The sequence below is a fragment of the Nematostella vectensis genome, chromosome 3 (assembly GCF_932526225.1).
Source record: "Nematostella vectensis chromosome 3, jaNemVect1.1, whole genome shotgun sequence".
Taxonomy (NCBI): Eukaryota; Metazoa; Cnidaria; class Anthozoa; order Actiniaria; family Edwardsiidae; genus Nematostella; species Nematostella vectensis.
In genome coordinates, this window is record NC_064036.1 from 8,507,931 (window position 1) to 8,527,074 (window position 19,144).

The 19,144-nt window shown below is 37.5% G+C and overlaps 1 protein-coding gene across 5 annotated transcripts in view; it reads right to left on the minus strand.

The window, feature by feature from the left end:
• Positions 1–15,260, minus strand: part of LOC5512057 (soluble guanylate cyclase 89Db) — a 26,894-nt gene extending 11,634 nt beyond the window's left edge. The window contains exons 1-3 of one of the 5 annotated variants that reach the window (XM_032381430.2): positions 4,395–5,444; positions 4,180–4,228; positions 380–1,228 (exon numbers count right to left, since the gene is read on the minus strand). In XM_032381430.2, coding sequence (XP_032237321.1) covers positions 380–1,192 — 813 coding nt within the window. In that variant the 5' untranslated portion in view covers positions 1,193–1,228; positions 4,180–4,228; positions 4,395–5,444. Of the gene's footprint in view, positions 1–379; positions 1,229–4,179; positions 4,229–4,394; positions 5,447–12,224; positions 13,146–15,141 lie in introns of those variants that run through there. The other 4 variants (XM_048725362.1, XM_048725361.1, XM_032381431.2 and 1 more) reach the window with 4 other exon arrangements.
• Between the last annotated feature and the right edge of the window lie 3,884 nt (positions 15,261–19,144).

The window sequence follows — 19,144 nt, forward strand, 5'->3', positions numbered from 1 at the left end:
AAGAAATGAGGCAAAATCGCTCCACTAAATATGTTTTCTAAACACGCTAAGATTGGCAAAGTTAAGCTCTGCTTGCACCCATAATCCCCTAGGATAGACTGCTAAGCAATAACTTTGGTCATTGCAAGCCCAAGCTCACCAAATCCTTCCCTAGGAGGGTCGGGAAGGTAAGCATACCAAAAATGGCGTCGAAGGGAAAGGCGGGAGATTTGACTTTCCTGCTAAATTTGTGATGTTTAAAGGGACTATGCCATCAGTTACACATCTCGTTTATGAAATGATATAATATTTTCTAATATTGCAATGCTAGTTTCCGTCTCTGGTCTAAATGGCGAGTTACAAACTATGACATAGCCCTTCTAATTTCATGATAACTTACATTTTCCCAGGTGAATTCCGTCTTTGGTCGCCTCAGCGTGAAGGCATCTGTCACTTTCGCGCCCAGTAATTCCTTCCCTAGTATACTCAACAAGCTATGACCCGCCATGCTGATCCTCATGTTGGCAGAAATCACGAAGCTGAACGGGAAAATGTTAAAGAAATTCTCCAAAGGCATCGACTTTAAGTTGGGTGCTTCATGTATCACCGGGAGACTCAGTAAGTCTGGCGCCAAGGGCTTCGAGGCGTGGTTATCGAAGGTAAGTCTGTAGGCAACATGACACTGGTTCGTGGTCTCTGTAATTGCCAAGATGTCTATCTGTATGGACATATCATAGAACTGTTTCACGACTTCGTGCATTTGACCGATGACATAATGCTTGAATCCTTTTCTCTTTGATCTGTAATGCAGCGTCAAGCCAGTACTTGTTTCTTCCGTGCAATGGAAAGTGGGAGACTCCATCTTGGGGTAGCCGAACCTCATCTGCTCGTGAATGGTATCGATCCCATTCAGGAAGTCCCTCAGGTGACGACCAAACACTTTGATGACTTTATCATAGCCGTAATTACTGAAAAACTTCACGAAGCACTTTCCGAAGAACTGCATAAAGTCATCTTTCCCCCACCCCATTTCTTTGCCGAGCACCTTCGCTGATCCCTCAGCAAGCTTCTGGAATATCGCATCGCTATACCGCTGGTGAGTGACGAACACGTGGTGCTCCACTCCTGCTAAAAATCTGATTTGGTCCCAGACCCCCTCGCCATGCAGCTCCTTGATGTAGTGCTGGATGCTCTCTAGAAGCATGCCATACATAGTGGTGCTCCGCTGACCAGTATAGTCACATCAAACCTGAACAAACGATAGAAAGTAGTAAAGAATATATATGAAAAAAAGATTTGAAATCACTGAGTGACAATTCTGCCTTCATCAGGGAGCTGCTATTGCCATATAACTTACTTAAGATTACGCTTCAAAATAATTATATTTTTGCAGATGGCGACATAACTATAGGCGAAGTTTGCGATAGTTGTGAAGCCTGAGGCGTCTATTATGTTTACTAGAAATGCACTTTCATGCCATCAAAAGTATCCATTTAAGTACGCGTCGCGGCTTGACACAAAAACACGTGACAGCTCTTTCACGTGCGGCGTTCTTGAACGCTGAACGGTTTATCAAAAACGGTTTATCAAAAACATTAAAAAAAAACTACCATCTGGATTATATTCGTAAACGAAAAAATAAACCTAGTAATCGAAAGACGACGACTTTGCTCGAGAGTTTATTCATGTTAACGTTTAATTCACTGTTGCACTCTACCATTTTTGTGTACATCTATTTCTGCCTTATCTAGGGAAGTCTCATTGATTTGTGCACTTCTTTGTTCTTGGAATGCGAAAGGAAAATTATAACTGTTGAATTATTATGCATTCTGAGATCATTGCTTTGATTTCTAGTTTTTATTCAGTATACACCTATATCAAAAAACGTCAGTGGAAACGGCAAATGGCGATTGGCAAATCTTATTTGTCTTTTTTGTCCATCTAGAAATAGCAATAATAGTTCTGATAGATGAGACATGACTTATAAAAAACATAGTGTTTTTATTTATTTTAGAACCTCACAACGAACAACTAAAAAACAGACTTGTGTTTTCAGGCCGATTTCTACACATCGCCATCATCTTATCTTTTATATTGAACATTTTGCAATGAGTCTTGTTTTTTTTTACTCAAAAGATTTTACGGTATAATCAAAGAAAAAAAATATGAAAAAAAATCAGATGAAAAAAAAAATGAAAGGCACTGATAAAAAGCAAACCATTCCGACAACACGTTCGAGTAATAGTACAAGACATACAGCTGTTTTTCTAATCCCTTACATTCTTAGTCCACGGAAAAAAATGTCAAAGCATTAGTATCGGGGACGGCTATATTTCGTTTTCAATAGTCACGCTTAAAAGCATAGAAGCAAGCAAGAATATGGTTCAGAAAGAAAGTTCAAATATAGACATTACTGTGGTTCTTGTTAGGCCTTAGTTTTACCTGAGTTTTCAGGCGCCTCGTCCAATACTTCACAACAAGCTGTAACGAGAGCGATTGTAACAATAGATGTCCCCATTTGTGACACCGAAACGTTTTTTAAAGGTTTCTGATATTTAGAGCTAATCACGGTAGTTTATTAGCCTCTTTAAACAATACTGCCGGTGCAATAAATCCATATTTTCAATAAGGCTTTTTAAACGAAAGTGATGATGGCGAGATATGTCCCGTGTGACCGGGCGCCTTTTATAATGACCCTTTATCATAAATTGAGAACCTTAATGAAATGATTAGAAATAAAGGCATTGCTGGAAGGCACATTCGTAAGCGTAGTTCTCATATTAGGAATAATAATGGCCCAGTCTTTCACGGACGCAGTCGTCAAGAGAAATATTAATGACTATTAAGTCAGCGTTTGGTGTAAGTTCAGTGGTCAACTTCAAAATCATATTGGCTAAGCGATTTGTCCGCGGGGAAAATAAAATCGTGCAGTGCAATTTTATATCATTAATGTCAAAAGTTTTCATTATCGGCTGTTGAAAACATTAGTGAAGCATTGTATAGCTGTAGACAAAAAAATTGAAAAGCAATACCCAATATTTTAAATAGAGAACCACGTCCAATTTCCAGTCGCAAAGCGTTTCCTTGTTAATAGTATGCTTGAGGCGTGTGTTTTTCTGGTGTGCGCCGAGATGTAGCCGCCATCTTGTATTATTCTGGCCGCGGACGAACTGGGGAGGAGAGCAAAACAACATGGCGGCCGCGACTTGGCGCAGAGCGAAAAACACTGGATAAACATATCAAAGAAACCCCGGTTAAACGCCTCCAAGCGCTTCCTTATTAACAGTGATGTTTCGTGTAAAACGTTTATAAGAACCTTAAATTTAAGAACCTTCTAGCCTAAAATTATCAAATTAGAACCCTTTTATAATTGTGATACATTATTTATCTATGTATCTTACATATCAGTTAAACATAATAATGAAAATTGAAATAATTACTTTAAGGGATAGGAGGTCTGTTTTTTTTTTACAAATTAATTTATCAATAACTCTTCCATTCATTGTTATCTCTATATCAAACCAAATAAATTAATCTGGAATTGTAAAGAAATACATATAAAAATTAGAACCTATCTAAGAAATGTCACAAAGCACCCATATAAGAACCTGCTTAAGGTTACATCCAAAAAAAAAAAAACTAAGTTCTTACATACGCGGGTGTTTACCTAAAAAAAAGTAAGCAACAAAGGGGTTCTTCTTAGTAAGTTTAGATCAAATAATCAATTTTATTTATTTATTAGCATATATTCAATGTATTTATTCCTTTTATTTATTTTCTATCATTTATTCAGTTAGAATTTATGCATATGGTTTTCGAGCTTAAAATTTCGAAAAACTAATGCCGTGATTCTAACATTGCACGATACCTCTGTTTATGAATAGTTTTAGCTCTACGAGTCGCTTAGCAATTCTGTAATCCTAGAATGTAATCAGCGGGAATTTTAGAGAATTTTAGGAATCACTAAAACCAAACTAACAAAAACATCTGCGTTTTGTTGAATTTTCGAGTGTGCGAAACAATATCACGATTGGGCACGAAAAAAGAAACAGCTATCTTTCTTTATGTAATAAGCAAAACAAAACAAGATAAATGTGCGTTATATAAAGGTAAAATCATGAAACTTACTAAATATTTCAAAGGAATTTGATCAAGCTACTCATAAAGTATTCCTAAGCAAAAATCCTTGTTGCCACTCACTTTTTAAAATCCTTGTTTTTTTTCGTCACTTGCATACGGCGATACTTGACTGGAATAGAATGGTAAATAAAAACTATAGGTCGGCGTCGAAGCTTTTTGTTTTTAAAAGCAATGTCAAATGGTAGCGGTTTTGCGGCGTTTTTAAAGCAGTATAGTAAAAGGCCTTCGTCTTTTTAATCATTAGTGGGCTATCGAGTTTAACTAAATCAACTTACCCTGCTAATCTTGCAGACGGAATGAATAAATAGTGATTAAATCTTTGGCGTGAGCAATTTTGAAAGTGTTTGCGGATTCTCGTGTCAAGTGACGGATTGCCAAAGCTGAACAAATACTGATGAAACGTATTTTTACGATACAGGCTTATTCTCCTTAACTGAACCTCGAATAGAGGTATCTTACACAAAAACCCTAAGGACTCCTTATAAGCACTACATAATTACACATTAGCAAAGCAAATCTGATTGGCTGAACTGTAATCCATATGTGAAACTTTTTCTCATTCTTCATTTAGTTGGAAATTCTCAAAATGACCTTCTCAGTTGCTTAGTAACTGAAGATAGAGAATGACTAGAATGGCTAGTAAATGTTTTAACCAGCTATGGACATAAAAATCTGGTTGTTTATGCTGTATTTTCTATGTATTTGTATTTATCATATTTATTGCCATTCAAATGTCAAATATTACATGTCACATAAAATATTTTACTTTGCATTATTTCACTCGCTTGCGTTGTTCGCTTGTGTGGCCCACTGCCCAGTAAAACGTTAGGGCTATAAGCAATATATATTAAAGGGAATTCAAGGCAATCAAATATATTTTCTTCAAGCCTCGAAATTAAAAAAAAAAAACGTGTGACTTCGCTGTTATTCTTTTGTAATTTACCTATGCATATTATCGATAGTTGACAATACATATTGTTGGACATGCATCGATATTAGATACATACTGTCTTAACAAAAATGTGACAATATCAGGGGAAATATGTAAATTTAAAGAAAATTTATTTCCCCCCCACAAATGTCATAAAAAAGAAACCGGCAACTCAAAGGATGCCTTCGTAAAACCCAGCGGAAAAATAATGTGGTTATTTCCATTTACTTAAATCAAATTAATGCTTTCACGGTGCTACTATGATATTACAAAAATTCGGCTGCCTTTCAGTCGTCTCAATTCGCCCAATCTCGGCCGATCTGTTAGCCCTTAGCTACTCCGTGTGTGGCTAACAGGTCCGTATACGGCTAGCTCAGTCAATCTAATGTTTGGCCTTCGACAAATCATTAGTTTTGATAAAAAAAAATGTTTTGGTCTTAAATGTCAGAATAGCGTCCCAAAAAAATTATCTGAGGATCTCGACATTTAGCCATTATTACCACCGTGTTTTAGTACGCCATCTTATTTTTTAGCCTTTCCAATAATAAAAGCTTAATTCATAAACCAGATTCAACGATGTTTTGAATAGGAATTTTTTTTTAATTGTTAAACTGTTAAACTGTCAGTGAAATTAATTATGTAACAATTGGAGGTTCGCCTTTAAATTGCTTGAAGATGTATAATGCAACTTTGAGAAGGGGGCATGGGGGAGATGTGGGAAACGCTAACAAAATGCACATCCGTTTCCTTAGGGGACGTCGATTTAAACCTAAGATGGGAGTATGGAGCGAAGGCTTTTACTTCAAGCATTAAACAGCCCAATTATAAATAAAAATAAGCTGTGTTATTATATAGCTAAGATAATGCGGGCGTTGTGATTTGTTCATTCAGCGATACGAGATTTTCTTACAGCCAATAAGATGTATAAATAATTTTTTTAGAAAATCTCGGAATTTGTTTCGATTTTTAGAATTTTAGATAGGAAAAAAACAGTTGTGTTGCATGTGTCTTGCTTAGATGTTACACTGACTCCAGAATTAGCAATCCAGAATATGTAATAAATCAACAGATTGGGTGTTGTTTGTACTTATGGGCAGCGGAGCACACATGTGTCGACTGTGCAACTAATCAGCTGTGTTACTCTTTGCGTTTTCTTTTTTAATCCGTCTAGGCCTATCGTAGAATCTTTTAAGCTCCCTCTTTATACCTTCCCCGTTATAATGTAAAAAAAGATCATATTTCATCAGTTCCACTTAGTTTTGCAGCTGTAAGTATGCAAACGACTCTTGACATTAATTGCTATTACATAATACTTTTTATGGTGTAAACAGCCCTTGATCTACGCGTGCCTTGAAACCTACTTTTTTTTCATAATTATTATTATTATTATTTAAGCTTTAACGGAATTCACCGGATTGTTTAGCAGGTGGCGGGAGAAAACATTCGGTACTTCATTTCTTGCATAATGTGTGATACTGTAAAGAAAACTCGATTTCGAAAGAAATTCATAATGAATTAAGAAAGAAAAGAAATTTGCCCTTGCTATCATTTTTTAAATATGAGTTTTGACGAATTTAGCGTTCCTCTCATAAAAAAAACATTCTATCTTATATGGATTTTAATAGTGTTGCAAATAATTATAGTATTCATCGATCTTTCCATCGGAGACATGTATTATTAAAAGTAAACAATTACCTATTGTGAATATATAACTTGCAAGAGGTAATGTTATTGAATGTCGAAAATGTCTTATTGGGATGTTAACAAAAAACGTCACTAGTAGTTGCGCTTAGATATTACTCATAATGGCGAAAAACTCTTGATTTCTAAGTGAAGGGGTAACCACAGGTAGCCCAGGCAATGGTTGCTTGTTCGTAGTTCGGAATTCGGCTGTTCTGAGAGGGGACGAGTAAAGCGTTTTTTTTTTTTTTTTTTTAATGTTGTCAAAAAAATTGCCTTAGAACTTAAAACATGCCTTGTGGTTGTCAAATTCACGTGTAATACACGATTTTGGGGGGGGTTTCTTAACGGGATTTATGACTTATCTCCCCCTACTAAGGAAAGAAACAAGGTTGGAGGCGCCATTTTCGGTAGCGCTCAAATGTCGTCGAAATTCGAGAGGAAAAAACAACAAACAAAATATTTTTATCCCGCAGACCTATGCCAGGGTACACTTACATTCGATATGTGGCAAAACATCCGAGCTAAACTATTTTCCCTGGCCGCTAGCCGTATTTCAAAACGAAAAAGTAGCCACTAACATCCTTGACCGACGCCGTTGTACGATTAGTTACGCTTGACCGCGCTGGGAAGGAGCACAGGTAGCCCAGGCAATGGTTGCTTGTTTGTAGCTCGGAACTCGGCTGATCTAAGAGGGGACGAGTAAAGCGTTTTTTGTAGAATGTTGTCGATAAAATTAAGGCATGTTCTAAGTTTTAAGGCAATTGTATTGACAAAATTCTACAAAAAACGCTTTACTCGTCCCCTCTCAGATCAGCCGAGTTCCGAGCTACGAACAAGCAACCATTGCCTGGGCTACCTGTGCTCCTTCCCAGCGCGGTCAAGCGTAACTAATCGTACAACGGCGTCGGTCAAGGATGTTAGTGGCTACTTTCTCGTTTTAAAATACGGCTAGCGGCCAGGGAAAATAGTTTAGCTCGGATGTTTTGCCACATATGGAATGTAAGTGTACCCTGGCATAGGTCTGCGAGATAAAAATATTTTGTTTGTTGTTTTTTCCTCTCGAATTTCGGCGGTATTTGAGTGCTACCGAAAATGGCGCCTCCAACCTTGTTTCTTTCCTTAGTAGGGGGAGAGAAGTCATAAATTCCGTTAAGAAACCCCCCCCCCAAATCGTGTATTACACGTGAATTTGACAACAACAAGGCATCCTCTTAGTTTTAAGGCAAATTTTTTGACAACATTTCACACAAAAAACGCTTTACTCGTCCCCTCTCAGCAGAACAGCCGAATTCCGAGCTACGAACAAGCAACCTTGCCTGTGGGGTAAGCAAAGAACCCCCTTTTAACTGAAAAATGTTTATTTAGGCTATAAGCAAGCTATGTGACTTCAAAATGACTTCAAAGTTATTAGGATACGTATCCTAGTGTAATAAGGACGGTTACTGACATTTGAATAGTTAAGAACTTGCCTTTGCTGGCTATTCTGATCGATGTGCCTTGATTATTGTACTTAACTATGGACGTTTCAGCTCTTGAGTGACCTGGCTTGCCCACTTCTTACTTATTCTTATATGGACGTGACGATTAGTCCAGTTGAAGGCCGAGACTCTGTCAAAGGCCTCGTGACTCGGTGATTGCTAAACAGGTGGTTTTCATCGCCGCTGTTTGCCAATCTCTTCTTCAAAGACGCCAAATTAGTACTTCCACCTTTGCCGATTATCGTCATTTTCAATTTCCATCGAGACGAACTCGCTTAGTTACCATCGAAGTTTATTTCTAAATGTACGGTCCAACCTATCCAAATAACCTCCCTTTGAACCTTACACATAATTGTCTTGCTTTTTTGATCAACTTTAGCTACACGATCAACTGACTTTACGTTTAGTCTGTATGTTAATAGTGTGGCTAATTGGATGCGAAGAAAAAGAATAGTAGAAAAATCGACATATATAAAATAAAAAAAAAATTGGGGGTGAATTGCAAACATTTAATGAAATGACTATAAGTAATGGATATTTAGCAATAATATAGTATTTGGAGAGAAAAGGTGCTACAAACTGCAATATTAATGATGTTGAGAAAGCTGTGATGGGAAAGAGGTGATGTCGCAATGATAATATACCCACCGAGAGTTATTTTAGCGATCTGATATGTAACAGAGTCATACTTGAATTACTCTCAAGTGGTTTCGAAGCGACGTAGTATCACATGGATTGGTAGCTGGCTTTATAGTCACATTAGGAACTATGCTTTTGAAATTTAAGTGATCTGAAAATATTTAAAGAATATTTTATTTCCGCTTTCGCAATTTTCACTTTCTATCTGAGCCTTAAACAATAACGCCTAAATATGTTTTCATTTTGCCATATAGAATCTGGTAGAAGGGCTGTGAAGGAGCAGGATTCTACAGTCAAAGGTCCTTATGAATGTTGAGCATTGATCACAAGTAGAATACTAAAACAAGCCCTGTCCTTGTCTGGGTCTAATTTTGAACGAAGATTGATGACATTTGCCACAGCTATTAGTGAATACTTAAGATGCATTTTATCTTGTTAAACCCAGTGCTAAATAATATAGGTATTCCTACCTTTCGTTTTCCATAAAAACTACTATCCATAAATTTTTAAATAAGAAATGAAAAACATGAATCGTGAAATGAATTGCCAAATTGTATGAGCATCGATCAAAAGTATACAGCAGCTGAAAAAATATTAATAAAGACTGTAATTGAATTTGGAAAAAGACAAGATGAAAAAGACTAACTTATGGCCCAGCCCCCCCCCCCCCTTCTAGCAGCCAAAAATACAGTAAATGGATGAGAAATTATCTAAAATACAGGAGAAAATGCCTTGAAAGGGCATTTTGGGACCCCCCCCCTCTTAAAAATCCTGGCTACGCCGCTGCTTATGCCAATTTACTGTCAATTCTCTGCTCGCTCACGCTAAACACTGCTCACGGACAAAAAAGGCCGGTTTGCTTTTAAACAATATATATTCCGTTTAAATAAATAATATAATCCTTGGAGTTTTAATTCTCTATCACACACAGTACAATGCTAGTAATAAACCACTAAATTAACGAGAATCTCCCACAGTTATTGATAAACAGAAACAAAACTATGAATTGAAGGCTTTGTGTAAACATGATCAAATAAAACGCTCAAAATATTATTGTTACCTTATTATTATTATTGTTACCTTAATATTGTTTTACATAGATCAACCCAAAAAAATACACTTTCAACTTCTGAATGTATTCGTTGTTGTTGTCAGAGATTTTTTATCTCGCTCAAATACATCTAAATTTCCGAATTCCGAATTTCCGGAATTTCCGAATAAACCCAAATAAGAGCCGGCAAGCGGCGCGCTCCAAGGATTGGCTGATGGGATATGGGGGGGAAGGAGGTAGATTTGCGCAGTCATAGGTATCATAAAAAGCATAATTTTTGAAGATTCATTCCTTAATAAGAAATGACCCACTTTTTGGCTGCCAATGGGGGTGCGCGCGCGCCCTGCGAACCCCCCTGTGTTAGCTTGTGCGGGTAATGCAAAGGAGACTACTGTACCCAATATGAAAATTTAGCCTACACCTATTTTAAAATATATATTTTAGCGCAAATGACAAATGGCAGCGGTGTCATCGAATAATGCCAAGGGACTCGTCATATTAGTATTATATGCAAGCTCATGCGCTTAGTTTACTTATAATATTTATTCTACAAATATATATACTTACAGTGTATGTAGAGACTCATCTTTACCCTATTCGCCATTTGCAATGAAAACGTCTTTTGAAAAATAGGTTTATATCAAATTATTTTTATTTTAGTTAACGACACCAAAAGCATTCTTTATTTTCTGCTATATCTTGTTGTTCACTTATAAGTTGAAGCTGTATCTTGCATTCATATCATTTCAAAACAAAGTGTGTTCCAGTCTCTACTTCCCTATGTGTGCTTATAATAGTGAGAAGGAAACACATAAGAAACTGGTATAAAATTGATGCAAATTTCTAAAAAAATTCACTCTTTTTGGCTGTTTCTCCTTAGATCCCGCTCTCTTTTAGTGTTATTTTTCTTTCATTGTCCACTTCCTTAGATACGTCTACCTGCGTCACAGAACATAATCAGTTCCTACTTCAGGATTCAAAAAGAAAATTAGTCTAAATCGCTTAAAAATAATGTTACCAGCCGTATACTCCACAATTCTTTATAGAAAAATATTTTATTGTTCTATTGCCGGCGCGATAGAAACATAGGAGGGCCTGATACTCAGGTTAAAAAAATATAAGTAACTTTGGTGTATCTTGAGCACTAATTGCTCCCCCCCCCCCCCTCCCCTTGCCATTAGGAACCGACCAGGAACTGACTGGACCAAGAGGAGTCAAGATCACCGACGAAAAGAAGAGATCGATATGAAATCATATCAAATAGTGAATATGAAATCATACCAAATAGTGTTTTTAGAAGTAATAATTGGAAATCATTTTAACGATTGAAATATTCTTACGAATGCAACAGTGAAATTGTGTTATAGAAAATTGGAAAAATTAAAGGTCGAAAAAAAAATACAGTGTATTCTGCTAATATAAATTTTTATTCCCTGATGGTTTAATCATGAAACATGGAAATCACTGTTTATAAGTTAAATTGTGGACCATTGTTATCTCTTATTTTAAGACGTAAAATGATACATTGCTTGGTGAATGGCTATCAATAAAAGTGGATTTTTAAAGTAGTCTTTCTATTCATGATAATACGCTTAAAAGCGTACTAGGTTTAGCAGTACTAGTGGGCTTAAGAAAATAATAATGTTTTTCCTGAATATTTTAAGTAAAAACTCCATTGCTATCGTTGTTGACCTTTGAAGATTGATTTATTTTACCCTCATAAGAGACGTTGTATATTGTTTTATGTAACCCTTATGAGAAGACGTTACCGATCGGTTATCGCCTTATAAATCCTGTTGTGGAGCAGTATTGTGCAGATATTACAAAATTGCAGCCTTGACTTCAATGTATCTTCTACTAAAATATTTTTAACTGTCATGCAAAATATAGCGGTTGGGGCAAGCATATCGGAAAGTGCACGTATTTATCCCATGTTAGTTACGATTGATCTCGTTCTCTTAGTCTTAGTCTTCCTTTTTACCAGCAGACGACCATACTTGACGACCATCGTCTCAACTGTCAGTTGTTGATAGCTCATTTTATTTAATTTTTTTAACCTTTTCTTTTGGCTTCTTGAGATCGGTTATGGCAAATCAGTAGACCCGGTGCAGGGTTAAAAAATGATCATAAATCCATATCTACATGGATGATCGCAAGGTATTTAATATATCTTGGAAATTATACGTTTCCGAGGTAAAGGGCCCGTACACAAACATAAAGCTTAAATTACATTTTTCTGTTCTGACCCATTTATTGGTTTTCCCTTTTTAGTGCAAATTGATAGAAGTACTTCATGTCTGACCGCAATTGAACATCCACTTACCTTACATTTAATGCATGCGGTCAATGATGAGAGGATTTGTCTTTTTACCTGCTAAAATCTATTCGAGATTTAACCCTAATCATTCAGGAAGGATCTGACGAGATTAATCAACCAGAAAGATCGAAGCTATTCTCTTTCACTGGCTTAGCTATAGACGAAAACAAAGCAAAGACCTAGTGTTTACAACAAGGTGGGTTCCATTTGACTAAATTTAGCTGACGGAGCTGTCAGTTATCCAGCAGGTCACAGCGGGCTGGCTTCCGCCGCTAGGATGAGACGAAAGTTGACGCCTAACAGATGTTCAAAGCAATAAATAACGCACTTCTTTAACAGAATAAAAGTTAATCATTCCGATTCAAATTGCTCAAGGCAATGTTTTGCTGCTATTTGCAAACCAAAAGTTTATTAGTTTACGTTGCATAGGAGATATAATTTCGCTAGGTCTTTGCCACCACTTTAATAAAAAGGTCTAGTAAAAGCATGAAAAGGAAGTCCGAAAAATTCATTCTTAAATTGCGCTTATGGGAAGATCGATAAAGTCTATTGTGTGATTGTAGCGGCTTGCGGCGGATGAAAGAGGAACGAGTAATTATCTCGGCTTCCAACTTTCATATAAAATCCAAATTGATCTTTTGAGCTTATTGATTCAAACTGCGTTTGTCGCGGTAAAACGTCCGAATGATGCAAATCCTCTTCTTTTTTTTTTCAAAAAATATGAAAAGATCTGGAATAATAATGGGGCCCCGATAATTCGAAATCGGATAGCTCGAACTCGATTACCCCAACTCGGATAACTCCAACTCGATTAACTCCAACTCGGATATCTCGAACTCGGTTACCCCAACTCGGATAACTCGAACTCGATTAACTCCAACTCGGATAGCTCGAACTCGATTACCCCAACTCGGATAACTCGAATTCGATTGACTCCAACTCGGATAACCCGAACTCGGTTACCCCAACTCGGATAACTCGAAATCGGTTGGCTTGAACTCGGATAACTTGAACTCGATTAACTACAACTCGGATAACGCAAACTCGGTTTTCCTGAACTCGGTTAACCCGAACACAGATAACTATAACTCGGATAACTCGAACTTGGTTTTCTTGAACTCGGATAACTCGAACTCGATTAACTCCAACTCGGATAACTCGAACTCGATTACCCCAACTCGGATAACACGAAATCGGTTGGCTTGAAATCGGATAACTTGAACTCAATTAACTCCAACTCGGATAACGCGATCTTGGTTTTTTTGAACTCGAATAACTTGAACACGGATAACTCGAACTCGTATAACTCGAACTTGGTTTTCTTGAATTCGGATAACTCGAACTCGGTTTTCTTGAACTCTGATAACTCGAACAGGGATAACTCGAACTCGAATAACTTAAACTCGATTAACTCCAACCCGGATAATGCGAACTCGATTAACTCCAACTCGGATAACCCGAACTCGGTTTTATTGAACTCGGATAACTCGAACACGGATAACTCGAACTCGGATACCTCGAACTGTTTTTGTTCCTGCGCCAGTAAAACAATGTGCTATGCTAAATTTCTAAGCAAGCCCATATACTATATACAAGTCAACGTCGCCTTCTTTAAAATTGCTTTTTTTATTAACGTCATGACCATTTATTTAACTTTTTATTTGAACTTTTTTTCATCTTCCATAATTGAAGTGACTCTCTACCGCTTTGATAGAGAGAAAATTGGGAAGCACAAATACTATGATCGAGTCTTTTGCGTTTATTTTGTGTAAATTTTATGTAAGACCAGCATGGCTTCTTTCTTAAAACGTCGAGACCTACGTTTTTAAAAACAACTCGCCATAATCACTTTAAATGGTACGCTAATTCCTGAAAAAGAAGTTTGTAGAAAAAAAATGGAAAAGAAGCTTAAAGCGAGACGAGACATGTCAAAATGCACATAGAATAGGGTAGAAAAAGACAAACATCGGAAGACAAACATCTCAAATTCATTCGTAGGTCAACCAGAAAAACAAAGAAAGGGCATTGATTATTCTAAGGTAATATTATTTTGTGAGGCATAAAACAGTTGATTTTTCAACTGGCATTTCTTAGTTTGTTATATTGTAAATAATATCTATTCTCCTAGTGCATTCAACTTTTTTTTTAGTTTGAAAGTCTTTAACTGTTTCTTTATTTTTGCTGTTTTCTCGATCGATTTCTGCGACCGCAATGATTTCTGGGTATCCAGGCTAAGATTCAAAGTCCTGTCTACTTAATATAAATTGGTTATCATTATCATTTTCAAGACGACATCCCAATTACCACTCTCAGCGTTGTATACATGAAAATAATCTCTGCGCGATTTCATGTTCAACTACTACTACCAAATGATAGTTTCTCACTTTGATAGACTATGAATAATCCAGTGAACAACCCATATCCCCGATCTCGAAGGAAGAGATTTAGAACTCAATAGAACCTTACCTTAAATTTTACTCCCTGATATAGTCCCAATTGATGCTACCCTACCCTAACTTATGGATGAATAAAAACACTCTGTGGTATTTGAAGCAATATGCTAGCTCTAGAGTTTGCAGACAGTAATAGTTCAAGCTAGACGACCTGGCGTATGAAAAAGACAGCACAGATGAGCTTGTCATTACGATGTCAAAAAAGTAGTGGTCTATGGCCTTACGTGTTGCCCTAATGGGATGATGCCTGCTAAAAGTAGTGGTCAAAAAGGCCTAGCAAAGTGCTGCACTAGCGATGGTGTCACCTTAAAGTAATAGTCTTTTGCTTGATTTTTCAGGCCTTTCAAAGTGTAGCACTAACAGTTATGTCACCTAAAAGTGAACGAATAGATCGGTAATCCAGACCATCACCTAATTTGCTTACATTTGGATTTTAACATAATATGCAAAAATTACTCAATATTTCTTACCTGCATCCAGTCTTTTATTTGTTGTGTTTGTACCGAGAGCTTTCTCTAAGACTATTTAAAGCGACTTAAAAGCAGACCTTCTGAAACAAGGAAAGCCATTAGCGGTACTAGGCAGGTGCCCGAATTAATGGATTGAATGCATTATGTGGGGGGTTGAACTACGAACAAACCAGTATGGGTAATCGTCTTATCACTTATAATGGCGAAACTTATTTGTTGATCTATAATATCATTGCATGGGACCACATACCAAGTCCTTTTATTGCCAAACATGTTATTGCAAGAGCTAAACGTTCATAAGAATATCCCAGGTGCGTGCATGATCGCTATTGGTCATTCTGTGACTTTGGTACACCTAATAAGGTTGCTATCGGAGTGCCCGTGTACCCTGATTGACGGGTATCAAATTAATAAAAAAAAGCGTAAATTAAAATAAACCCAGGTTTGCAAAGATGTTTTTGTTTATGTCTTTTCAGAGACCGGGATTCCGCCATTTATGTTTTACCAATGGACAACAGCGGGTTACAACACATGGATTCCCGAGAACAACCCAATTTGAAATAGGTCTTAAAGGGTATGCGACCTCAAGAAACAACATTTTTGTATTCACCAGACTGGTATTATTATTGTGTATAAGGCAATGATACGGTATACATCATATCAGCACGCAGTAAATATGAAAAAAACACGCTTGATGTTATCAAAATTGTTCAAAGTAAAGTCATCAGAGTTTATACGAAAAATGTCTGTTTATTATATGTACGTTTGCCACCGCTCCGTTACTTTAGATTTTGTGGTTGAAAACTGACCAATGGAAGCCAAAAACACAATCACATGACGTTATTGTCGCTAATGGGAGCTTGGCGTTACGCTTATGTGATCTCTTGAGCACGTGACATCTGCTGAACTTATGAAACAGTCACTCTTTCAAATGAACCCAAGTTATTGACCAATCATCTGTGTTCATCTTTTAATTCATGAATCCCCTGCTGTTTTAGGGCAAAGTGTTCTTGGCAAGGGGATTTCCCCTGCTGTTTTAGGGCTTATTGTGTTAGGCAAGGGGGTCTCCCCTGAGATCTCTGGGAGTCTGATGTGGTCGTGATCACGAATCGTCTTTGGCGTGACGTCTGCGATCCAGCTGTTTATCATAATAATCTTATGCGAGTCCATATCACAATCCCCCTCGCCGCCATATTGCTCCTCGTGTTCCTCCCATTCTGACTGGTTTCTGTAATGTTTCCATGGTGATGGCTGGTACGAGCCTCGTTCTGATGGCGATTGAGTTCTCTTCTTTTGAGGAAGTCCCTGGAATGTTGGATCCAATGGAGCCACCCTTTGGGGGATACCTTCTCCCTGGTTGATGTGATACACGACATGTTTGCTAACAAGATTATTACTATGCTGTCGAGTCTTCGCGCTTGTCAGATTGAGCTGCGCGTCAACTTCCACATGCTCTCCCTCGTCAGCCTGGTAGTCATTTCCGCGCATGCGCAGAGAAAGCGGTTCATCTTTCTCTCTTCTTGTAAGAACGCCGTCTCTCTTGAAGGAAACTCCTCTTTGTGAGGGCACGTCAGGGTCGGCCTCGCGTGCTGCTATCGGTTTTAGTTTACTGTTCGACGCTCGACTCCTCTCTCTCGTTGTATCACTGCTCTTTTTCCTGCATAACTGTTTCGGGAGCTGCGGAACCAAATCAGACAGCTTTGCTGGAGACGAGAAACTTTTAATTAAGGTGCCTCGAATGTCTGATTTGCCAGTTGTTTGATTCTCACTCTGCGATCGATAAGCCGGGGGCCTTGGGCGAATTCGCCCTTTTGCAGGATTCATGCTAATCAAAACCTAAAGTTATCCGCAATAAAGTATTTGGTCTGGATCTGAGTCCGCTATTTACCCCAAGACTTCGTCAACTCTCCTTTATCCCATCACCTACACTGGTGACATAAGGAGTTTTTCCTGTTAGTGTTACAAAACAGGTTGACAACTTGCCCTTTATAGTCACCTATAATAACATCATGGTTCCAAAAGCCTGAGCCTGCACTGATATCCGGGATTGTTTAGACTTGTACTGGTACTAGACTTGTCAAATCGTAATGTCATCCGTGTTTCTCTTGTTATGACGTTACTTTTGGTAGATTCTATGCAGACAACAATTTCTAACGTTTTGTTTATAGCACCGAAGAAGTCTTTTTTCTCTCTGTTTTAACTGCAAAGCGACTTAGTAGACTCCATCCAATATAGTAGACTTGAGAAACTTTAAACATGAGTAAATAAACATGACAGAGAGATTGGTGCCCGTCTCGCCATTACGCAATGAATGCATTAGTCGCTGTCTCCTCTCACCCGGTAACCCTTTGTCTATTAAGCCTGACTGCATCCGCTCGAAACTATTCATTGAGAGTTTGCTCGACGTGTAAGTGAAATTGGATTATTACCGCAAAGCAAACGATGTAATTTGGGAGACGGACAGGAAGTTATTTTATGGATTTCATGAGATCCTTAAATCTACAAGCGTTTCAATATGAGGTAATATAATTAGAATTCCATGGCTAGATGCTAAGTGGGACTACCATGTAGTATTCAATTACAAAGCAACCATAAACTACTTTAAAAAGTAAGACAAAAACAATTAGAAAAGAAGAAAATTCTGGTAAGCTTTTTCCACTGAATCATGGGTATATTCTATTTTTCAATCGGCTTTTTACCCCTGCCATGTCTTGCATATTCTTTGAAGGAGCTTGTTTGTAAAAGCTCTTGAACATTTAGATTGATTGTTTAGAGAAGCTAACCAAATTGCCATAACATAAAACTGGCAAAATACTTTTAAACATTGCCAGGCGCGTACCCAGGATTTGTTGAGGTGGAAGGGGAGTCATAGGTATCACATGGAAAAAGCATAGTATTGATCATATTCCTTGCTAAGTGACCCACTTTCTGGCACACCCCTCCCCTGGTTACGTGCCTGCATGCAATTATAAAACACAAACACATTTTTCCAAGCTTAGAAAATTGTATTTTGCCTCGTCGCACGCCCGTTTCTGTTTGCTACGCTTACCCAGAAAAATGCGCGCTTTAATAAGGGAAAGTGAAGTGGGCGACTTTGGGTCGGGGCAGGCTTTACTAGGTTATAAATAATTATACGCTCTATAAACAGCAACTTATACGCTACCTCCTTCTACAAACACGACAGATAAGCTTGTGTGTGTCAAAGATACCTTCTGCTATATAATGTTGGCCTATGCTTTTCTTTTTTAGATCTGGTCTGGTTTATCTGTGGAATACAGCACACAGGTATCTCGTTCTTTGATGGATGGAAAGAATAAGGTCTCTCCTGTGATGTGGCATAAAAATATATTGAACTACGATTTTTATACTACGAGTGGTTGATTGGCTAATTTTAGGCGAGTACCTAGGGGATGCGTACGTCCGATTCCATCAGACCACCAAAGAAGGAATTCTTCATATCGAAGTTAAAATCGCCAAACTTGGCCCCTTTATGCCTCCCTTTGCCACCTATATTTGATATATAAGGAATATATTTTATATTTATAAATAATTCAAACATATTTAGATTATGATTTACTTACTGATAATACTAATTCACTCAAAACTAACGATGGAAATGATAATAACGATGGGATGTTTTAAAACATCCTAATTAAAAGCATGATATCTTAGCGTATTTAAGCCTATCCTGAATATCGTTCCGTACATTAATTGGATGAATTCCATAATATTACCAGTTTAACAATAATCCCAGACTGCATACAGTCCGAATGACACCAGTTTACTTCCGGTGACAAACGAAACAATTTCCAATGATTTATATAAAAAAGTATTTCCAAATTGAAAAAGCAGTGTGTCTTTTGAAAGTCTCTTCAAGCATGTAACGCGCGGTTGACCTGTTAGTGCATATTCTAATAGATTCTTTTGTCTTTTATCGCTTAAGGTTTCCGTCGGCCCGACGGAAGTAAACTGCTGCGATTGCCACTTTAATACTCAGTTAATG